Source organism: Rhinoderma darwinii, chromosome 9 (genome assembly GCF_050947455.1).
Source record: "Rhinoderma darwinii isolate aRhiDar2 chromosome 9, aRhiDar2.hap1, whole genome shotgun sequence".
NCBI lineage: Eukaryota > Metazoa > Chordata > Amphibia > Anura > Rhinodermatidae > Rhinoderma > Rhinoderma darwinii.
The window spans coordinates 32,997,737-33,016,391 of record NC_134695.1 but is presented as its reverse complement, the minus strand read 5'-3'; the positions used below and the strand labels follow the sequence as shown (position 1 = coordinate 33,016,391).

General features: G+C 41.7%; 1 protein-coding gene across 1 annotated transcript in view; it reads left to right on the top strand.

Moving 5' to 3' along the window:
* The window catches only part of NFATC3 (nuclear factor of activated T cells 3), a 172,695-nt gene that overhangs the window by 45,566 nt on the left and 108,474 nt on the right, over positions 1-18,655 (top strand). The window contains exons 2-3 of the mRNA XM_075837492.1: positions 5,827-6,940; positions 8,591-8,753. Coding sequence (XP_075693607.1) covers positions 5,827-6,940; positions 8,591-8,753 — 1,277 coding nt within the window. The remainder of the gene's footprint in view (positions 1-5,826; positions 6,941-8,590; positions 8,754-18,655) is intronic.

The window sequence follows — 18,655 nt, the reverse complement described above, 5'->3', positions numbered from 1 at the left end:
TGCGGAGTTCACCAGGGCTTTATAATAACCGAGAAGCGAAGCCTCCAGATCAGTACAGGGATTAAAGTGTCTATGGGTAAACCACCACCAAACATACACCAATTGGCTAGCAAGAAAGTAGAGGTATAAATTTGGAAGAGCCTGTCCACCCTGCCCAGTGGGCAGCTGTAGCGTGCCCTGGCTATAGGCTGGGAGTATAATAACTGCACCCATCAGATAATCCCGGGTCCAAATTTACCTAGCACAGACCACAGATAAGACCACTTCACCGAGTTGAATTCCTTCTTAAGGTCCAGAGAGGCCACTATTCTGGAGCCGCTTGACCCTATAGTAGATGATATATTAGTGAAGAGCCGCTGAAGGTGAACATCGGTAGCTTTCCCTGGCATGAGCCCAGATTGGTCTGGATGAATAAGATGAGAAATAATTATTTTTTTTGCAGACGCATGGCCAATATTTTAATATCACAATTGAGGAGTGAAATATGGCGGTGCGAGCTACAATCTTTAGGATCTTTACGGCGCTTTGGGAACAGTACTATAAGAGCCGCTCTCATAAAAGCGGGGAGGGTATTATTCCCATTGAAGGATTGAAAAAGGTTAAGCTTTGAGGTGCAATTAGTTGAACATGCAATTTATACCACACTATGGGTAAACCATCTAGAAATCTAGAACTGGGGTTTTCCTGTTCGGAAAGGATCTAATAGCCTCAGTAATTTCCTCTATAGTCAAGTCAGCCTCCAGCAAATCAACATCTTCGCTAACCAGAGTGGGGAATACAATAGTGTCCAAAGTACGTCTCCAGCCCAGATGGAGTATTTGGGACCTTAGAGGGGTTTAATTCAGAGTAAAATTTAGCAAAGGTGTACTTAATGGTCAGCGGGTCATTAACCGACATCCCAGTACCAGAGGTGACATCTTCCAAAATGAGGCTCGATGTGCTGTCTTTACACAAGTAAGCCCACAAAAGACCTTTCGTATCGCCTTGTTCAAAACCCCTCTGTTGGGAGTAGAACGTTTTCTTTCCAGCGAGCTCAGTAAATAACCGGTTATATTCACGCTGCTTTTCTGGGAAGGCAGTAAAGGCCAAAGTGTCCCTAGTCTGGAGATATTTCTCCTCAGCCACAACCAGTTCAGCCCTCATAACCGTACGTTGTTCAGCCATGTTCCTCCTATGTGAGGATATTGCCCGTATAATCACCCCTCTGGTATTTGCTTCATAGGCGTCCCACACTAGATTGTCATCAGTGGAACCTGCGTTAATACTCCAATAATCTGTAATTTCTCTTTCCAAAGCGGTTGTAACCTCAGAACAGGAAAGCCATAGGGGACTCAATCTCCAGATTTTACGCCTTGCAACTTCAGGTAATCAACACTGCAGATTTTCCACAACAGAATTCATTGTGGAAAATACACATGGGTATTTCAGTAGCAGAATGGATGAGATTTGAACAAATCTCATCCACATGATGCAAAAAAACTTTCAAAAAGTGACCTGCGGTGCGTTTTTTACATCTCTGATACATGTCAATATATGCTGTGGAGTCGCTGCTATTCTGTTGCAGGTTTTCTTCATTGAATTCAAGGGGAGGTAAAATCGGCACCAAATAGCAAGTGGTCCAATTTTTATGGATAAAAAACTTCAAAAATAAAAAAAACTATTTGGTTTAAAATGAATAAAAAGCTTATACTTACCCTGTTCTCCGTTGTCTTAGCGATTGCTTGCTTCTGTTTTCTGTCTAGGCCGGCCTGATCGGATGACGTTTGATCCCAAATTGACTGCTACAGCCAATCATAAGCTGAAGCGATCACTTGGGCTGCTGCGTCATCCCAGGAGGCCGGGCTGCACGGAGATGCTTGCTATGACAACGGAAAATGGGGGTAAGTAAGCTTGTTTTTCTTTTTTAACCACTGCATTCTCCGCAGCAGTGGCTTCGCCAGAAAAATCTGACCACCATTTGGTGTTTTTTTTTCAGGCAGAAATTCGCTGCGGTTCTAGGACGGATACGCTTTGTTCTTTTACACAGCTTATCCGCCTTGTGTGAACATAGCCTAATACATTTTAGATAATGGTCGGTATTCAGTCTTTTATATTTACTGTATGTCTGTGAATCAAGCACCCAGATCCCCATCAAACCAGGGGGATAAACAGAAGATAAGTCTGGGATCTCACACAGTTTTTGTGGCAGCTATTTTTTTTTTTTCTTCCCCCGTAAACACAGGAGTCGATACATTCGAGAGGAGGTATATACGTCTTTCCTTTTAATACTTTTTCTTTTTGGATCCACTCCTGGCTTTGCCTAAATTAAAACTGAATTAAAAACTCTGTGTGATTTCAGCCGTAATTTGCAGCCTTTTCTGAGGAAAATTAAGTGTTTATTTCCAAATTTATCTATAACCAACAGAATACCTCACAAGTTTGGCTGTGTTCACATTAGCGTTCCTTTCCGACTGCGCTATTGTTCCCATCAAAAACTACGGGACCCTGTCATAACGGTGACAAACGGAAGCCATTAGCTAGGTTTCTGTCACCATTGAGTTCAATGGTGAGGGAAACGGAAGCTGAGGTTTCAGTTTGCATCTCCGTTGAGGGGTTAACCTGACTGAAACATCCAACTGAACCCCTCAGTGGAAAAGAACGCTGATGTGAAAGGGCCCTAAATTGTGCCTGATAAATGTTTGGTTCTCTAAACTATTTGTGGGAATTGATATTCTTTATATCACCAAACCAATAGATGCAAAAGATACTTGGAATAGTCTGTGGCCACCTAGAGGAATCATTGCTGACCAGTTAACTCCATGTGTAAAAGTAAAAATACTCTATATTAGAAAAAATGCCACTTATTGTTAAAGTATATCTTAAACAAAAAAACAAAAACTCTCCCCTCTGTTGTATTATAATATTTACCCATACTTGATAGGCCCTGTTTAATCTATTACATTAAAGCCTTATTCAGACAAATGTGTGAAAACGGTCGTTTTTTTCATGGCCGATTTGCACCTGTGCGGGATCCATTTCCACGGAACCCTCATAGACTTGAGTCTATTGAGAGATCCGTGAAAACGGACAAAAATAGTACACATGTCCTATTTTTTTCACAGGCCTTTCACACGGTCCATTGAAACGGCCTTTAAAAACCCCCCCAAAAAAAACGGCCGTCACACAGACAATTTACACGTTTGTTTGAATAAGGCTTAAGTGTGATTGAGGGGCTCATCTGGCTTCTACATAAGGAAATCCTCAAATCTATGAATTGTATTTGTTGAATAAATCATTGCAAAGTAATTAAGTCACCTTTACCTCTATACTGTTTGAATGAAGATCAAAGTTTGCGATGTGCAGAAATGTTAAAAAAAAAACAAAAACGACATGGGTTATTATTTTGGTTTTCACATTTCACATAAGTCTGATCTCGGCACTTTAACCACTTAGATGTCCTTGTCAAAGCTGACCACGGCATCTAGGTGGTTGGACAGGGGGAGGAGGCTCCCTCTGTCGTCCAATGCCCACGATACAATCGTGGGTTGCCATAGTAGCCGTCACCTAAGAATTGCCCCCAGGTTTGCCGTCTTCGCACACCTATTAGCCTCTGTCAGGGCCTAATGGGATACCTGACAAAAAAACCTTTTCCCCAATAAAAAACAAGTTATGGGGAAAAAAAATATACCGTATTTTTCGGACTATTAGACGCACTTTTTGTCTTAAAAACAGTGCTGTAATGTTCTGCTGCATCTAATAGTCCGAACATATTCAGATGCCAATGTATGAGGAAGCAGGAGACTGAGCTCCTGATTCAAAGGTCCTTGCGGTGCACTGTTATGGCAGCAGCATGTCCTGTGCTGTGTGTACAGAATCTCTTATCTGCTCACTAAACAGTCATGTATTACACACAAAGTTCTGTAAAATCTGAGTGCTCAGTGTGCAAATAACAGACATTTGTAAAACCGTAAATCCGTGCAGGTACTCATCTGCAGGGACCTTCTAGCCACGCCCCTACTAGGACGTTCAGATTCATCACCTTTAACCCCTGCCTCTCCACATCTCTGATGTCTGGTGAGTTCAGGGTAGGGTGAGGACACTATAGCTGCCAATATCTTGTATTTCTGTGGCTGGCATTGCATTGAGTCCCTGTGGCTGACTTTGTATTGGGTCCCTGTGGCTGGCATTATACTAAGGCACTGTGGTACAGTGTTTTTACCATATCACCTGAATGTTATCCGTAGGTAATGTAAAGAAACCCCCCCCCCCCCCACACACCTTTTTCTCTTTTTTTACTTTAAATTAAGGGTGCACCTTATGGTCCAGTATGTCCTATAGTCAGAAAAATAAGGTATATAAAAATTCACCCAAAATTCATCCTGACAGCGCACACTTCTCAGGACTCAGGAGCGGGGCAATGGCTGTATTACAGAGCCGCAGCCCCGCTCTGATATGTTAATGTGTTACTATACTTAGCTGTGCGGCCGCACAGCTAAGTATCGAAATACATGAAATAACGGTATCGAACCGTTTGGGGATGCACGGTATCGAAACCATATCGAAGTTTCGATGCATTGTGCATCCCTACTGTAAATATACGGGAAGGTGTCCGTGGGCAATAGAAATTAATTGGTGTATACTTTGATCCACAATTACGGATCAAAATTATGTCCGTGTGCATGGGGCCTTAACCAGCGCTGGGTAGAGGAGAGTTAGCTAGGAATTGCTGGGATATATATAATATTTTTTTTGGCCTTTTTTCTGTTTAGTGTTACTTTAACTTTCTGGTTACTTTTTTCAGCATTGTCCACTATATTTTACTTATTACCTGCAGGCTTGGGCAGAGACATGGCAAATTAGGTTTAACATGGATCGATGTAAGGTTATGCATTTGGGAAGGGAAAACATGTCTCCATTACATACTAAATCGGAAAATACAGTGTAAAACTGACATGAAAAAAGGACTTAGAATTTTAGTTGACCGTAAATGTAACTGTAGCAACCAGTGTCAGGCAGCTGCTGCCAAGGCAAATAAGATTATGCGGTGCATCAAAAGGGGCATAGATTAACATGACGAGAACATAGTTCTAGTTTATTAATCTCTAGTAAGACCGCACATGGAATATGGTGTACAGTTTTGGGCACCACTGCACAAGAAAGACATAGAGCTTGAGCTGGTGCAAAGTAATAAATGGAATGGGTGGAGTACAGTATTCATATTATTGAAATGAGGGTTTATTTAGAAAAAAGACGGCTGAGGCATGACCTAATAACTATATAGAAATATATCAAAGGTCAATACAGAGATCTCTCTCATAATCTATTTATACCCTGGACTGTAACTATAACAAGCGGCATCCTCTATGTCTAGAGGAAAAAATGTTTGTATACAGACGCACAACTAAATTCTCTACTGTAAGAGCAGTAAGACTATGGAACTCTCTGCCAGAGGATGTTGTTATGGTGAATTCACTTAAAGACTTCAAAAGGGGCCTGTATGCTTTTCTTTAGTAAAATAATATTGCATGTTATGATTACTAGATTACGGTATATGGGTTGTTGTTCCAAAGATATATTCTAAATGCCATTTTGGAGTCGAGAAGGAATTTTTCCCTAAAACGAGGGAATTGGCTTTTGCCTTATGAAGGGTTTGCCTTCCTCTGGATCGACATTGCAGAATGATAGGCTGGATGGACACAACTTTTTTCCACCTTACAAACTGATACTTTAATACCTATTGGCATGGTCATTTATTGTGCTCTGTCTGTTATTTCCTAACTACAGGTAGATAGATTTTGTTCATAAAGTAAATGTTGTGATAATGTTTTACTCTTTCCCCATTTTCAGATCTTCAGCCTGATGACAGTGCGTCATTTTTTATCTTCAATGTAGACCAACCTTTATCAGCAGTGAACCAGCCCATTTCCCTCCCTCAGCATGGACCTCAACATCACTGCTCCACACGCTCTCCCTCTTCCCGCTTACATGGTTATAAAACTTATGGCACAAATGAAATGCAGGAATCTAAGTACAGTCAGTCTGGAGGTCCAAAGCCATTTGAATGTCCCAGCATTCAGATCACATCTATATCTCCTAACTGCCAGCAGGATACTGAAACCACAGAGGAACTGCACAACAATTGCTCAGAAAATGACTACAATGAAAGACCATCCCGTGACCATCTCTACCTCCATCTCGAGCCATCTTATAGGGAGCCATCATTAAGTCCAAGCCCTGGAAGCAGCATTTCCTCCAGGAGCTGGTTCTCGGATGCATCCTCTTGTGAATCTATTTCACACATCTATGATGACGTTGATTCAGAGCTTAATGAGGCTGCAGCACGATTCACTTTGGGATCGCCATTGACATCACCTAGCTGTTCTCCCAGAGGATTTACAGGGGATGAAACATGGCAGCAGTTAGGCTACGGTGCATCTTTATCACCCAGACAGTCCCCATGCCACTCTCCTAGAACTAGCATTACTGATGAGAACTGGCTAAGCCCACGACCTACATCTAGGCCTTCGTCTAGGCCTACATCTCCTTGTGGCAAGAGACGACACTCCAGTGCGGATATCTGCTATCAAAGTCCTGCTTCCCCTCATCACTCCCCTACACCATCTCCCAGCCATTCACCCAGGGGAAGCATCACAGAAGATACTTGGATCGGTTTGTCATATACATCTGCTCCTAATGCTTCTCCATCCCAGTGCTTCCAGGAGACTGCTGTCCCCCTAAAAACAAGAAAAACCTCTGAAGACCAAAGTGCCACATTACTAGGAAAAGTTGATCTTTGTACTGAGGATCAAGGTAATTTATCTCCAACCCGTGAGACACCTACGGAGGATAATTCAGGTTCTCCCCATTTACTCAAGAAGGACTCCTCCACTGATCAGTTTTTGTCTGTTCCATCGCATTTTACGTGGAATAAACCAAAATCTGGACACACGCCTATATTTCGGTGAGTACAAATAAATATTGGTATATTTTACTTTTAATTTTTTTTAGCTAAAAACTATAATTTGTTTTATGTGTTTCTCAGCAAAAGTAATGTCCATTATAATCATTGAATGTGGCGTACTCTAGAATGATTGCAGAGGGTGCAAGTTATTTTTTCTTCATTGACTTCCATTTTGGGTTTTGAAAAGTATAGTATATTTTTCAGTACAAAAAAAAAAAGAAAACCGACACAAACCAGTTTCACAAATGCCCAAAGGGAACACTTATGGGACACATAGGCTTAGTAGACATCTGTTCTGAAAATGTGCTGAATGCTCCAGACAGGAAGTCACAAAGATACAAATGTCTTTACATCAGCTTGTATCTTTGCGACAATTTGCTTAAAGGGGTTTCCAGGCACGGACAACTGATAAACTATCCACAGGATAGGTCATCAGTATATGATTGGTGGAGGTCCGACACCCGGACACTGCACAGATCTGCTGCCTCCGGGTGCCGGTTATTATGCAGGATATGCTGTATTCCGAGCCGGAAGCAGATGGCTCCGACCACTGCATAACGATCCTGTGACCGGAGAAATCTGCTTCCGGCATGGACATCCGATGCCCGGAGGCAGCCGGAGCAGCTGATCGGTGCGGTGTCTTGGTGTTGGACCCCCACTGATCATATACTGATGACCTATCCTGTGGTCATCCGTTGTCCATGCCGGGACAACCCCTTTTTTAAAGGCTATGTATGTACAACTTTTTTTTACTTTTTTTTTTTTTTTTGTATAAATAAAACCGTGTATTAGTGTGTTTGGTTCAACGTTGTAATTACATTTTATTAAAAATGTTTACTTTTTCAGATAGAACTGCTTTGTTTTCTGGATACACAGCAGCTGTATCTTGCGCTGAGACCTAAATCCATTAGGTCAGTAGGACTGACGGGTTCAGTGACAGCATGTCGATCCATCTAAGGCCTCATGCACACGACAGTAACAATGTACACGGCCGTGATTTTCGGGTCGGCCGGCCGCGTAGTGTCACCCACAAGCCGGCCGAAAATCGCGGGCCGTGCACATGGCCGCGTCCATTATTTCCTATCAGCCTGGACCGCAGAGCACGGCTGTAATAAGACATGTCCGTTCTTTCTGCGGTCCAGGCTCCTGGGCCATGCACAGACCGTGGAAACTACGGTCGTGTGCATGGACCTATAGAAATGAATGGGGCCGCAATTCTCCAGTGGCTTTTCGGGGGAATTTTTTTAACAAAAGGGGTCAGGTGAGCAATTGCAGAATTGCCCTCTCCACTGAGACCAGCTCTATACCAATACCTGATATGCGTTAAAGTTGTAGCAATAAAATTCATCGGCAGAGAAGAATCGTTAAGAATGTCCAATAAATTTTTGATCTTTGAAAGAGCTTTTTTTGTCAGAAATCCATTTTCCATGCACGGATTGTGAGCCTAAGACTCCAATTAGTTCCACTAAAAGCCTGTAGCCTCATGCACACGCAATGCCATAAGTTAAGGATAGAATGTGGTGTAAAAACGTCCTGATGGTGCGGTTTATAAAGTATAAATGCACTTGATCTGTACATATAATATGTGGTGTAGATGTTTTTGTCATTTGGTGAATGGACGCCTTAAAATGAAAACACTCTCTTCCTCAGGACTTCATCTCTGCCTCCATTAGACTGGCCCTTACCCAGTCATTATGGTCAGTCTGAACTGAAGGTGGAGGTACAGCCAAAGACTCATCATCGAGCACACTATGAAACTGAAGGTAGTCGTGGTGCTGTGAAAGCTTCTACTGGTGGTCACCCAGTTGTGAAGGTACAACACTTTCTAAATACTATGTTAAAGAAGTATTTCTTCTAATGTATGAAAGTTTACTTGGAAAATGAGGAAAACCTTTAATAATGGTGCCTGAAGTTATCGGCTGAAATCCTGCAGCTGACTATGACTGGGTCTTCTGTCAATTCCTGTTCTGACTTCAGTCAAACTCATTTTACCACAGAAACATTGAATGGATCACATGTTAAATAGCTGCAATGGTGATATGTGTGTCTGTATGTTTATAGGTGAATGGTGATTTGGAGATTCCCAATGTCCTATCTACTCCAAGGTAGTGGGGGTTTATGTCCTTTGTTTCCTACTGCAGACAGAGCGGTGGAGGAAGGCTCCTTCTACAGCCAGTTGTCTTACAACTAGACACAGGATTGTGAGAAGGAGGAGAGTGGAAATGGCTCCTGGTACACATATAGAATAATTATTTGTGTATTTACCATTTTAGTAGCAATAAATAAAACCAAAGTAAAGTATTTATGGGTTTTCCGGGACCAAAAAGAGATTGGCTAAAGGCAGGCAAAGAAATCACTAATAACAAAGAAACATTACGCACCTTGTATTTCCCCCGCCATTCCAGCACCGCCACTCTGGTGGTCCCGCCAGTCTTTGTTAGCTGTACTGCAGTGGTGACATGCCAACTACAAGCACTTGACCGTTGCAATCCCCCTGAGGCCAGTGATGGGTTACAGCAGTCAAGTGACAGACTGACAGGACCACTGGAGCCAATGCTTTTTGGTCTCAGATAATCCCTTTAAAGAGGACGTGTCATGTCCCTAGAAATGTTAATCTTCATACCGTTTTTATAGCTGGCTTTTCCCTGATTCCAGCACAGTTACATAGTAACATAGGTTGAAATAAGACACAGGTCCATCAGGTTCAACCTTTCTCAATAAATTACCCGTCATTCATTGCTTGATTAATTATAACTCTCAATGCCATTCGTCAATAAATAATAATCTAGCCCTTTTTTAAATGCTGACATAGTATCTGCCATCACCACTTCTTGGGGAAGGGCATTCCATAGCTTGACCACTCTAACTGTAAATAACCCTTTTCTATATTGATGTCTGAAACCTCTTCCAACTGAGGGGGTGGTGGTGACTTAACAGCTAATAAATCCAGCCTATCACATACTATTGCAAAGCTTTCCCCAAGAAGAAGCAATTGCTGATGCTGAGACATGCAGGGAAATGGTTTCTCGGGATCGACGGAAGACAGGAAGCACTGTTGGGCTGAAGTTGAATGCACTATAGATGTATGATTGATATGAAGCTTGGAGTGAGCAATACATTCAAGACCGATCGTTCCCTTCCAGGAGCACTGAGATAAGGGTTATAACAAGTTCAAATACAGACAATTGCTTCACTACCTGTCGACCGCAGCATACAATGCTAATCTCATCACTGCAGTTGCATGCAGTGTGTGAACTGATCCTTAGCTGAGATTGCTAACTCCCCTACATAGAACTAAATTGTAGTTACGGAAACCGCGTCGCTCGCATGCTACGCTGCTTCCGTAACTTCCATTCACTACTATGGAAGTTACAGAAACAGCGTAGCTCAGCGAGCTACGCTGTTTCCATATTCATGGTCAGAAATCACACGCTTCAGCCACAACACCGCAGTAGAACGGGTTTAGGGGCCCCCGTTCTAGAGATAGGTGTGGGTTCCTTTAATATATTTTCAAGGACAAATTGTATGTAAATACTCTCCCTTCAAAGCAGTACTGATTCACACGACCTAGGCTAAATGGTCATAAAACTAGCTATACATGTGGGAGCGCAGGTATACCAGATTAGTTGAAAGTGCAACATTTATAGCGTGGCGTTTAGTGGCAAATAAAGTTACTATCTTCAGTTCAAAGGTTTCACTTTCTTGGATAAGTATGGTATATTCACCTAAATCTGACCTTTTAATCTGGGGCCCCCATGATTATAAATACTTCTCTCCTGTTCCTTCTAACTAAGAGGTAGCGCTCTCACTCAGCTGTTTCCATATTGATCCATACAAACTCCTGACTATAGTTGTGCTAGTTAGGAGAAATGGGAGACTCCTGTACACACGGCGCACGGAATAACTTCAAGTCAGTAGTCATTCCGTGTGCCACCGTTTCTCTATGAAGCACCTTATTCTTCCACTAGAATACATCCGTAACATTCCATGTGATGCTTCATGTCGCACTGTAGAACCGGAGGCTGCGGTATTGGGATCATGAGACCACACAGCTGCAGTATGGAGCTATTACAGGACAAGTGAGACTACCCCGAAAAGCCAAACACATGCTGTAGAAAAACGTATTGAAATGGGTAAAATATATTCCTAAATCGGCATAAAAATCGGTTAAAGGTGGTCTCGTGACAAGAACCCCCGTCCATATGACCTGTAAGGACATGTATATTTAGAATCCAGAACAAAGAGCTGTATTGGCTTAATTTTAAAAAGTGTTTTTTTTTGTTTTTTTTATCGTTAGACAACCCCTTTAACACTTTCAGGTCCAAGCTCATTTTGGCCTTCAGAACCAGCCCCATTTTTTTCAAATCTGACATGTCATTTTATGTGGTAATAACTCTGGAATGGTTTTACCTATCCAGGCGATTCTCGTGACATATTGTACTTTATGTTAGTGGAAAAATGTGGTCAATAAATTCATTGCTTATTTGTGAAAAACACCAAAATTCAAAGAAAATGTGCAAAAATTATGATTTTTCTCATTTAAAATGTATCTGCTTGTAAAACAGATAGTAATACAGAATAATTACTATCTCACATATACCATTTTTTGAACATTCTTTTATTTTTCTAGCACGTTACAAGGCTTAGAACTTTTGCAGCAATTTCTCACATTTTCAAGAGAATTTCAAAAGGCCGTTTTTTCAAGAACCAGTTCTGTTCTGAAGTGGCTTTTGAGGGCCTTCAATCCTAGATGGACCCCATAAATCACCCCATTTTAAAAACTGCACCCCTCAAAGTTTTCAAAACAGCATTCAGAAAGTTCCTTAACCCATTAGGCGTTTCACAGGAATTAAAGCAACGTAGAGGAGAAATCTACAAATGTAATTATTTTTGCTGAAATTCATTTGTAATACTTTTTGTCCTGTAGCACAGAAGGTTTTACCAGAGAAACGCAACGTCATATATATTGCCCAGATTCTGCAGTTTTTAGAAATATCCGATATGTGGCCCTAGTGTGCTAATGGACTGAAACACAGGCCTCAGAAGTAAAGGAGCACCTAGAGAATTTTGGTTCCTCCTTTTTTTTTTTAGAATATATTTTAGGCACCATGTCCGGTTTGAAGAGGTCTTGTGGTGCCAAGACAGTGGAAACTCCGCAAAAGTGTTTTGGAAACTACACCCCTCCAGGAAGTTATCTAGGGGTATCGTTGGCATCTTGACCCCAGAGGTCTTTTGATATATTTATTGGAATTAGTCTGTGAAAATGAAAATCTATATAGAAATGTTTAATTTTTACAAGGAATATTGAATAAAAACCAGCCCAAAACGTGTAAAACTATTTCTCCCGATTACGGCAATACCCCATATGTGGTAATAAACTTTCTTAACTTTTTTTTTACACATTGTATTAGTCTCCCTAGGAGACTTGAACCAGCGATCATCCCTGGTACAATACACTGCAATACTAATGTATTGTAGTATATTATCATTTTTACAGGCTCCTAGAACAGCGCAATCGCTGTTCCTGTCCGTTAGTCCCGTGTGTCAGCTGTAATAAACAGCTGACACCTGCAGCATATGGAGTAGGCTCAGTGCATGAGCCCGCTCCATAGATAACCCCCCCCACCCCCCACCACAACATGCTATTAAGTTGTGTTGCGCGATTGGTTTAATGCGCAGCGGATGATGAAAATTAAAAAAAAATAAAAAGATACTTTTGTATGAATATGATGATATACAAAATCACTATAAAATAGTGCAAGAAGTGCAAAAAAGTAAACGCCCCATATGAATAAGGCCGGTAAGGCTGTATTCACACGAGCATGTTCGGTCCGTAAAGGACGGAACGTATTTCGGCCGCAAGTCCCGGACCGAACACACTGCAGGGAGCCGGGCTCCTAGTATCATAGTTTTGTACGACGCTAGGAGTCCCTGCCTCTCCGTGGAACTACTGTCCCGTACTGAAAACATGATTACAGTACGGACAGTTGTCCCGCAGCGAGGCAGGGACTCCTAGCGTCCTACATAACTATGATGCTAGGAGCCCGGCTCCCTGCAGTGTGTTCGGTCCGGGACTTGCGGCCGAAACACGTTTCGTCCTTTATGGACCGAACATGCTTGTGTGAATCCAGCCTAAGATGTCATATTTTCCGGGCTTGAGATCTGGTGGACTTCGGCAGAGACCTACCTGGAGGAAAAGTTGGCGTCTGACTACACCAGGTGAGACGTTTCTGGGGACCTCCCCCTTTCTCAAGCGCTTTATACAAAGAATATACACTACCGTTCAAAAGTTTGGGGTCACCCAGACAATTTTGTGTTTTCCATGAAAACTCACACTTCTATTTATCAAATGAGTTGCAAAATGACTAGAAAATATAGTCAAGACATTGACAAGGTTAGAAATAATGATTATTTTAAATAATAATTTTCTCCTTCAAACTTTGCTTCCGTCAAAGAATGCGCCATTTGCAGCAATTACAGCATTGCAGACCTTCGGCATTCTAGCTGTTCATTTGCTGAGGTAATCAGGAGAAATTTCACCCCATGCTTCCAGAAGGCCCTCTCACAAGTTGGATTGGCTTGATGGGCACTTCTTGCGTACCGTACGGTCAAGCTGCTCCCACAACAGCTCTATCGGGTTGAGATCTGGTGACTGCGCTGGCCACTCCATTACAGATAGAATACCAGCTGCCTGCTTCTTTCCTAAATAGTTCTTGCATAATTTGGAGGTGTGCTTTGGGTCATTGTCCTGTTGTAGGATGAAATTGGCTCCAATCATGCGCTGTCCTCAGGGTATGGCATGGCGTTGCAAAATGGAGTGATAGCGTTCCTTATTCAAAATCCCTTTTACCTTGTACAAATCTCCCACTTTACCAGCACCAAAGCAACCCCAGACCATCACATTACCTCCACCATGCTTGACAGATGGCATCAGGCACTCTTCCAGCATCTTTTCAGTTGTTCTGTGTCTCACAAATGTTCTTCTGTTTGATCCAAACACCTCAAACTTCGATTCGTCTGTCCATAACACTTTTTTCCAATCTTCCTCTGTCCAATGTCTGTGTGCTTTTGCCCATATTAATCTTTTCCTTTTATTAGCCAGTCTCAGATATGGCTTTTTCTTTGCCACTCTGCCCTGAAAGCCAGCATCCCGGAGTCGCCTCTTCACTGTAGACGTTGACACTGGCGTTTTGCGGGTACTGTTTAATGAAGCTGCCCGTTGAGGACCTGTGAGGCGTCTATTTCTCAAACTAGAGACTCTAATGTACTTGTCTTGTTGCTCAGTTGTGCAGCGGGGCCTCCCACTTCTCTTTCTACTCTGGTTAGAGCCTGTGTGTGCTGTCCTCTGAAGGGAGTAGTACACACCGTTGTAGGAAATCTTCAGTTTCTTGGCAATTTCTCGCATGGAATAGCCTTCATTTCTAAGAACAAGAATAGACTGTCGAATTTCACATGAAAGCTCTTTTTCTAGCCATTTTGAGAGTTTAATCGAACCCACAAATGTAATGCTCCAGATTCTCAACTAGCTCAAAGGAAGGTCAGTTTTATAGCTCCTCTAAACAGCAAAACTGTTTACAGCGGTGCTAACATAATTGCACAAGGGTTTTCAAGTGTTTTCTAATCATCCATTAGCCTTCTAACACCGTTAGCAAACACAATGTACCATTAGAACAATGGAGTGATGGTTGCTGGAAATGGGCCTCTATACACCTATGTAGATATTGCATTAAAAACCAGATGTTTGCAGCTAGAATAATCATTTAGCACATTAACAATGTATAGAGTGTATTTCTGATCAATTTAATGTTATCTTCATTGAAAAAAACTGCTTTTCTTTAGAAAATAAGAAAATTTCTAAGTGACCCTAAACTTTTTTGAACGGTAGTATATATAGCGCCAACATATTACGCAGTGCTGTACAGAGGTCCTCTTTTACTGTCCCCATTGGGGCTCACAATCTAAATTCCCTATTTGTATGTTTTTGGGGTGTGGGAGGAAATCTGAGTACCCGGAGGAAACCCACGAAAACACAGGGAGAACATACAAACTCCATGCAGATGTTGTCCTTGGTTGGATTTGAACCCAGGACCCCAGCGCTGCAAGGCAACAGTGCTAACCATGTAGTGCAATGCATTAGAGCTGTCCGTCATTCACTGACGGCAAGCCTATTAGGTCCCTTCTCTGGGCGAGGCCTAATAGGCTTTTCATACGTAGCAGACCAGAAAGCCATTGTTAGGCCTCCGGTTGCCATAGTAACGATTGGCAGCTTGACTATCACATTGTGTCGATGTCGATTGCTACAAACCACTAAGATGCCACGATTGCTTTTGATCGTGGCATCTAAGGGGTTAATTACAGGGATTGGAGCTAGCTCTGTTCCCTGCCGTTACAGCATGGTGTCAGCTGCAACATACAGCTGACACCGGCGGCTGATGTCGCAGGCTTCGCTTCTGAGCCTGCGCCCTCTTTCTTTTGCGACCAGAAGCCTTTCAGGCCCCGCCTCTGGGCGGGATCAGCATGCAGGCGGCCATTGTTGGCACCGGCCGGATTGGAGGCGCGCTCCGGTTCTGGCCATGCAGCAGGGTTTCAGGTGTAATATACACCTGACACCTGCTGGCGATGGTACGGGCTCAGCTTTCGAGCCCGCATCATCAACACAGCGTATCAGTACATTAACCACAACGACGTACTATTACGTTGGCTGTCGTTAAGGGGTTAATTTTGTCACCGCATTTACCTGAATAATGGCATAACTTTATTGTGCGGGTCATTATGAATACGAGGACACCAAAGATTTATTTACCATTGATTGACTTTTATTGAATTCAAATAATTTATTAACAAAAAACTTGATTTTTTTGTTTTGTTTTTAAGTTTTGCATTATTTTTTTATTTATCTCTTGGTAAATTTTATTTAAATTATTTTCATTTTTTTCTATTGTCCCATTAGTGCAGTAGTGTGACTGTCAATCGCAATAGCTGCGCCTACGTGATCACTGTGATGCGAATTGCCTCCCTGCGGAAATACATGTGATGTCATATTGCAGAAAGGTGTTTAACCCCTTAGTGACCAGCCCATTTTAGGCCCTAATGACCAAGCTATTTTATTCGTTTTTCTATAGTCGCATTCAAAGAGCTATAACGTTTTTATTTTTTCGTCTACATAGCTGTATGAGGACTTGTTTTTTGCAGGATTAGTTGAGCTTTTTAATAGCACCATTTTTGGGTACATATAATTTTTATATTAACTTTTATTAACCCTTTTGGGGGGGATTATAAAAAAAAAACTGAAATTCCGCCATTGTTCTATGCGTTTTTAAATTGACGCCGTTCACTATGCGACGTAAATAACATGTTACCTTTATTCTATGGGTCGGTACGATTACGGCGATACCACATATGTAGAGGTTTTTTTATGTTTTACGACTTTTGCACAATAAAAACACTTTTGAACTAAAATTATTTGCTTTTGCATCGTCTCTTTCCAAGAGCCGTAATTTTTTTATTTTTCCATCAATGTAGTGATTTTTTGGGCTTGTTTTCTGCGGGACAAGACGTAGTTTTGATTGGTACTGTTTTGGGGTGCGTGGGACTTATTGATTCATTTTTATTATGACTTTTTTGTGGGGCAATGGAAAAAAAATGCAATTTCGCCATGGTTTTTTGCGTTTTTTTTTTACGGTGTTCACTTTGCGGTTTAAATTACATATTAACTTTATTAATGGAGTCATTACGGTCGCGGCGATACCACATATGTGTACTTTTTTTTTTTTTTTTTACACTTTTACTAAATAAAACCACTTTTTATGGAAAAAAATGGTGTTATTTATTTTTTTACTGTACTTTTTATTAATAATCTTTATTTCACATTTATTATTTATTTTATTAGTCCCACTAGGGGACTTTACTGTGCGATATTCCGATCGCTGCTATAATGCTCTGGTATACTTCGTATACCAGAGCATTATTGCCTGTCAGTGTAAATCTGACAGGCAATCTGTTAGGACGTGCCTCCGGCGCGTCCTAACAGGAATATGTCCAGGGCAGACCTGGGGGCTTTTATCAAGCCCCCGGCTGCCATGACACCCCATCAGAGACCCGCGATTTCATTCGCGGGCCGCCGATGGGTGACAGAGGGAGCGCACTCCCTCTGTAAACAAAGTTAAATGCCGCGGTCGCTATTGACGGCGGCATTTAACGGGTTAAACGGCCGCGATCGAAGTAAACTTCGATCGCGGGCGTTGGAGCAGGAGCTCAGCTGTCATCAGACAGCAGAGCCCCGGCTCCTGCCTGCACGGGAGACCCGTGCAGGACTTAGACTAGGCTGACGTGAAAAGGCGTCAGCCTAGCCTAAAGCCCATTAGTGACCGACGTAAAAAGGCGTATTAGTGGTCACTAAGGGGTTAAAGAAGCACTGCAGAATTTTTCTTTTTGCTCAATTATTACCAATACGGTACTGTAATGTAACGATACCATATATTCCCTCCTTAAAGCATTACATACCATAATGTACGTTTCGTCAGCCTACTTGGGAGCAGCTTCCTCCAGTCTCCCTGAGGAAACTCTCCCTTTTGCGTGCCCTTACTGCACCGCATGTCAAGACAGGGGTACGTAGTGAGGAGCCGCATCGGAGAGAGCAACGTCAAGGGGCTGACATACAGTTGGAGGTAGCCTGAAGAGGGCGACCCCTTCCGAATAATAAGACACCAGGAACTGCCAGGGGACACAACGGACTGGAATCAAACACGAGAAAATAAAAATAAAAAGTTAGGAGGTAATACTAGTATCAATAAATGTAATGGCACAATAGGTGTCTAATAATATTATTTAAGAAAGGACTCTGGTACTTTTTTTTAATTACATTATTGATAGTTTTGAAATTGTCATACAACCCATTACAATGACTTGTTACATTCAAACTTTTCCTGCTATAGATCCATTAGTCAATAAATGTTTGTTTATGCACTTTAGTTTTAACTTGAGACTAAATAAAACATGCGATTAAAGTAGTTTTTACCTTTAGTGTAGTTCTTTAAGTTTAATTACGGGGGCTTGGGTGATAACTACAAATTGTACTATGAGTTTAATTGGAACTGCATCAATCAGTAAGTTTCACATTGTGGTGGCCACAGGCAGCCAGAATTGTATCACTCTAGAAGGCGTTGTCTCATGAAGGGGTTGACTTTGTCAAGGGAATTTGGAGCACTGTAACAGTAAAAACTGAGCTCTGTCCCCAATAAAAATTTATATCAAATGAATCTGCACAGAATTTTGGACCTGTTTATGTGCATTTATTTTAGTTTACGAACGTGTCAATTTATTTTTTAAACTAGTTTTATTGAAAAGTAACAATTCCAAATACAAATGTAATGTGATCATATACATACAAAAAGGGATACATTGCAGTGTTACATTAATTTCAGCTACAAAGCACTGAGACTACACAAAAGCAATACAAGTTGTACAGGAAACAGGAGCATTTAATAGAGTATACATGGAATAGTATGGGTCCAAAGTATGTCTTACATTTCAAGTTTATATTATGCAACAGTAATGTATTTCTAAGATCAATGAACCTGTGTGGTGTATACAGTGTAAGCGGTGAATCACACCAGGAGCCCCAGACCGTGGAAAATTTCTCTATGCCTCCTCCATTCCTATATACCAATCTGACATATGGTAATGTGGAGTTTACTAAGGATTCCCATTGAGAAA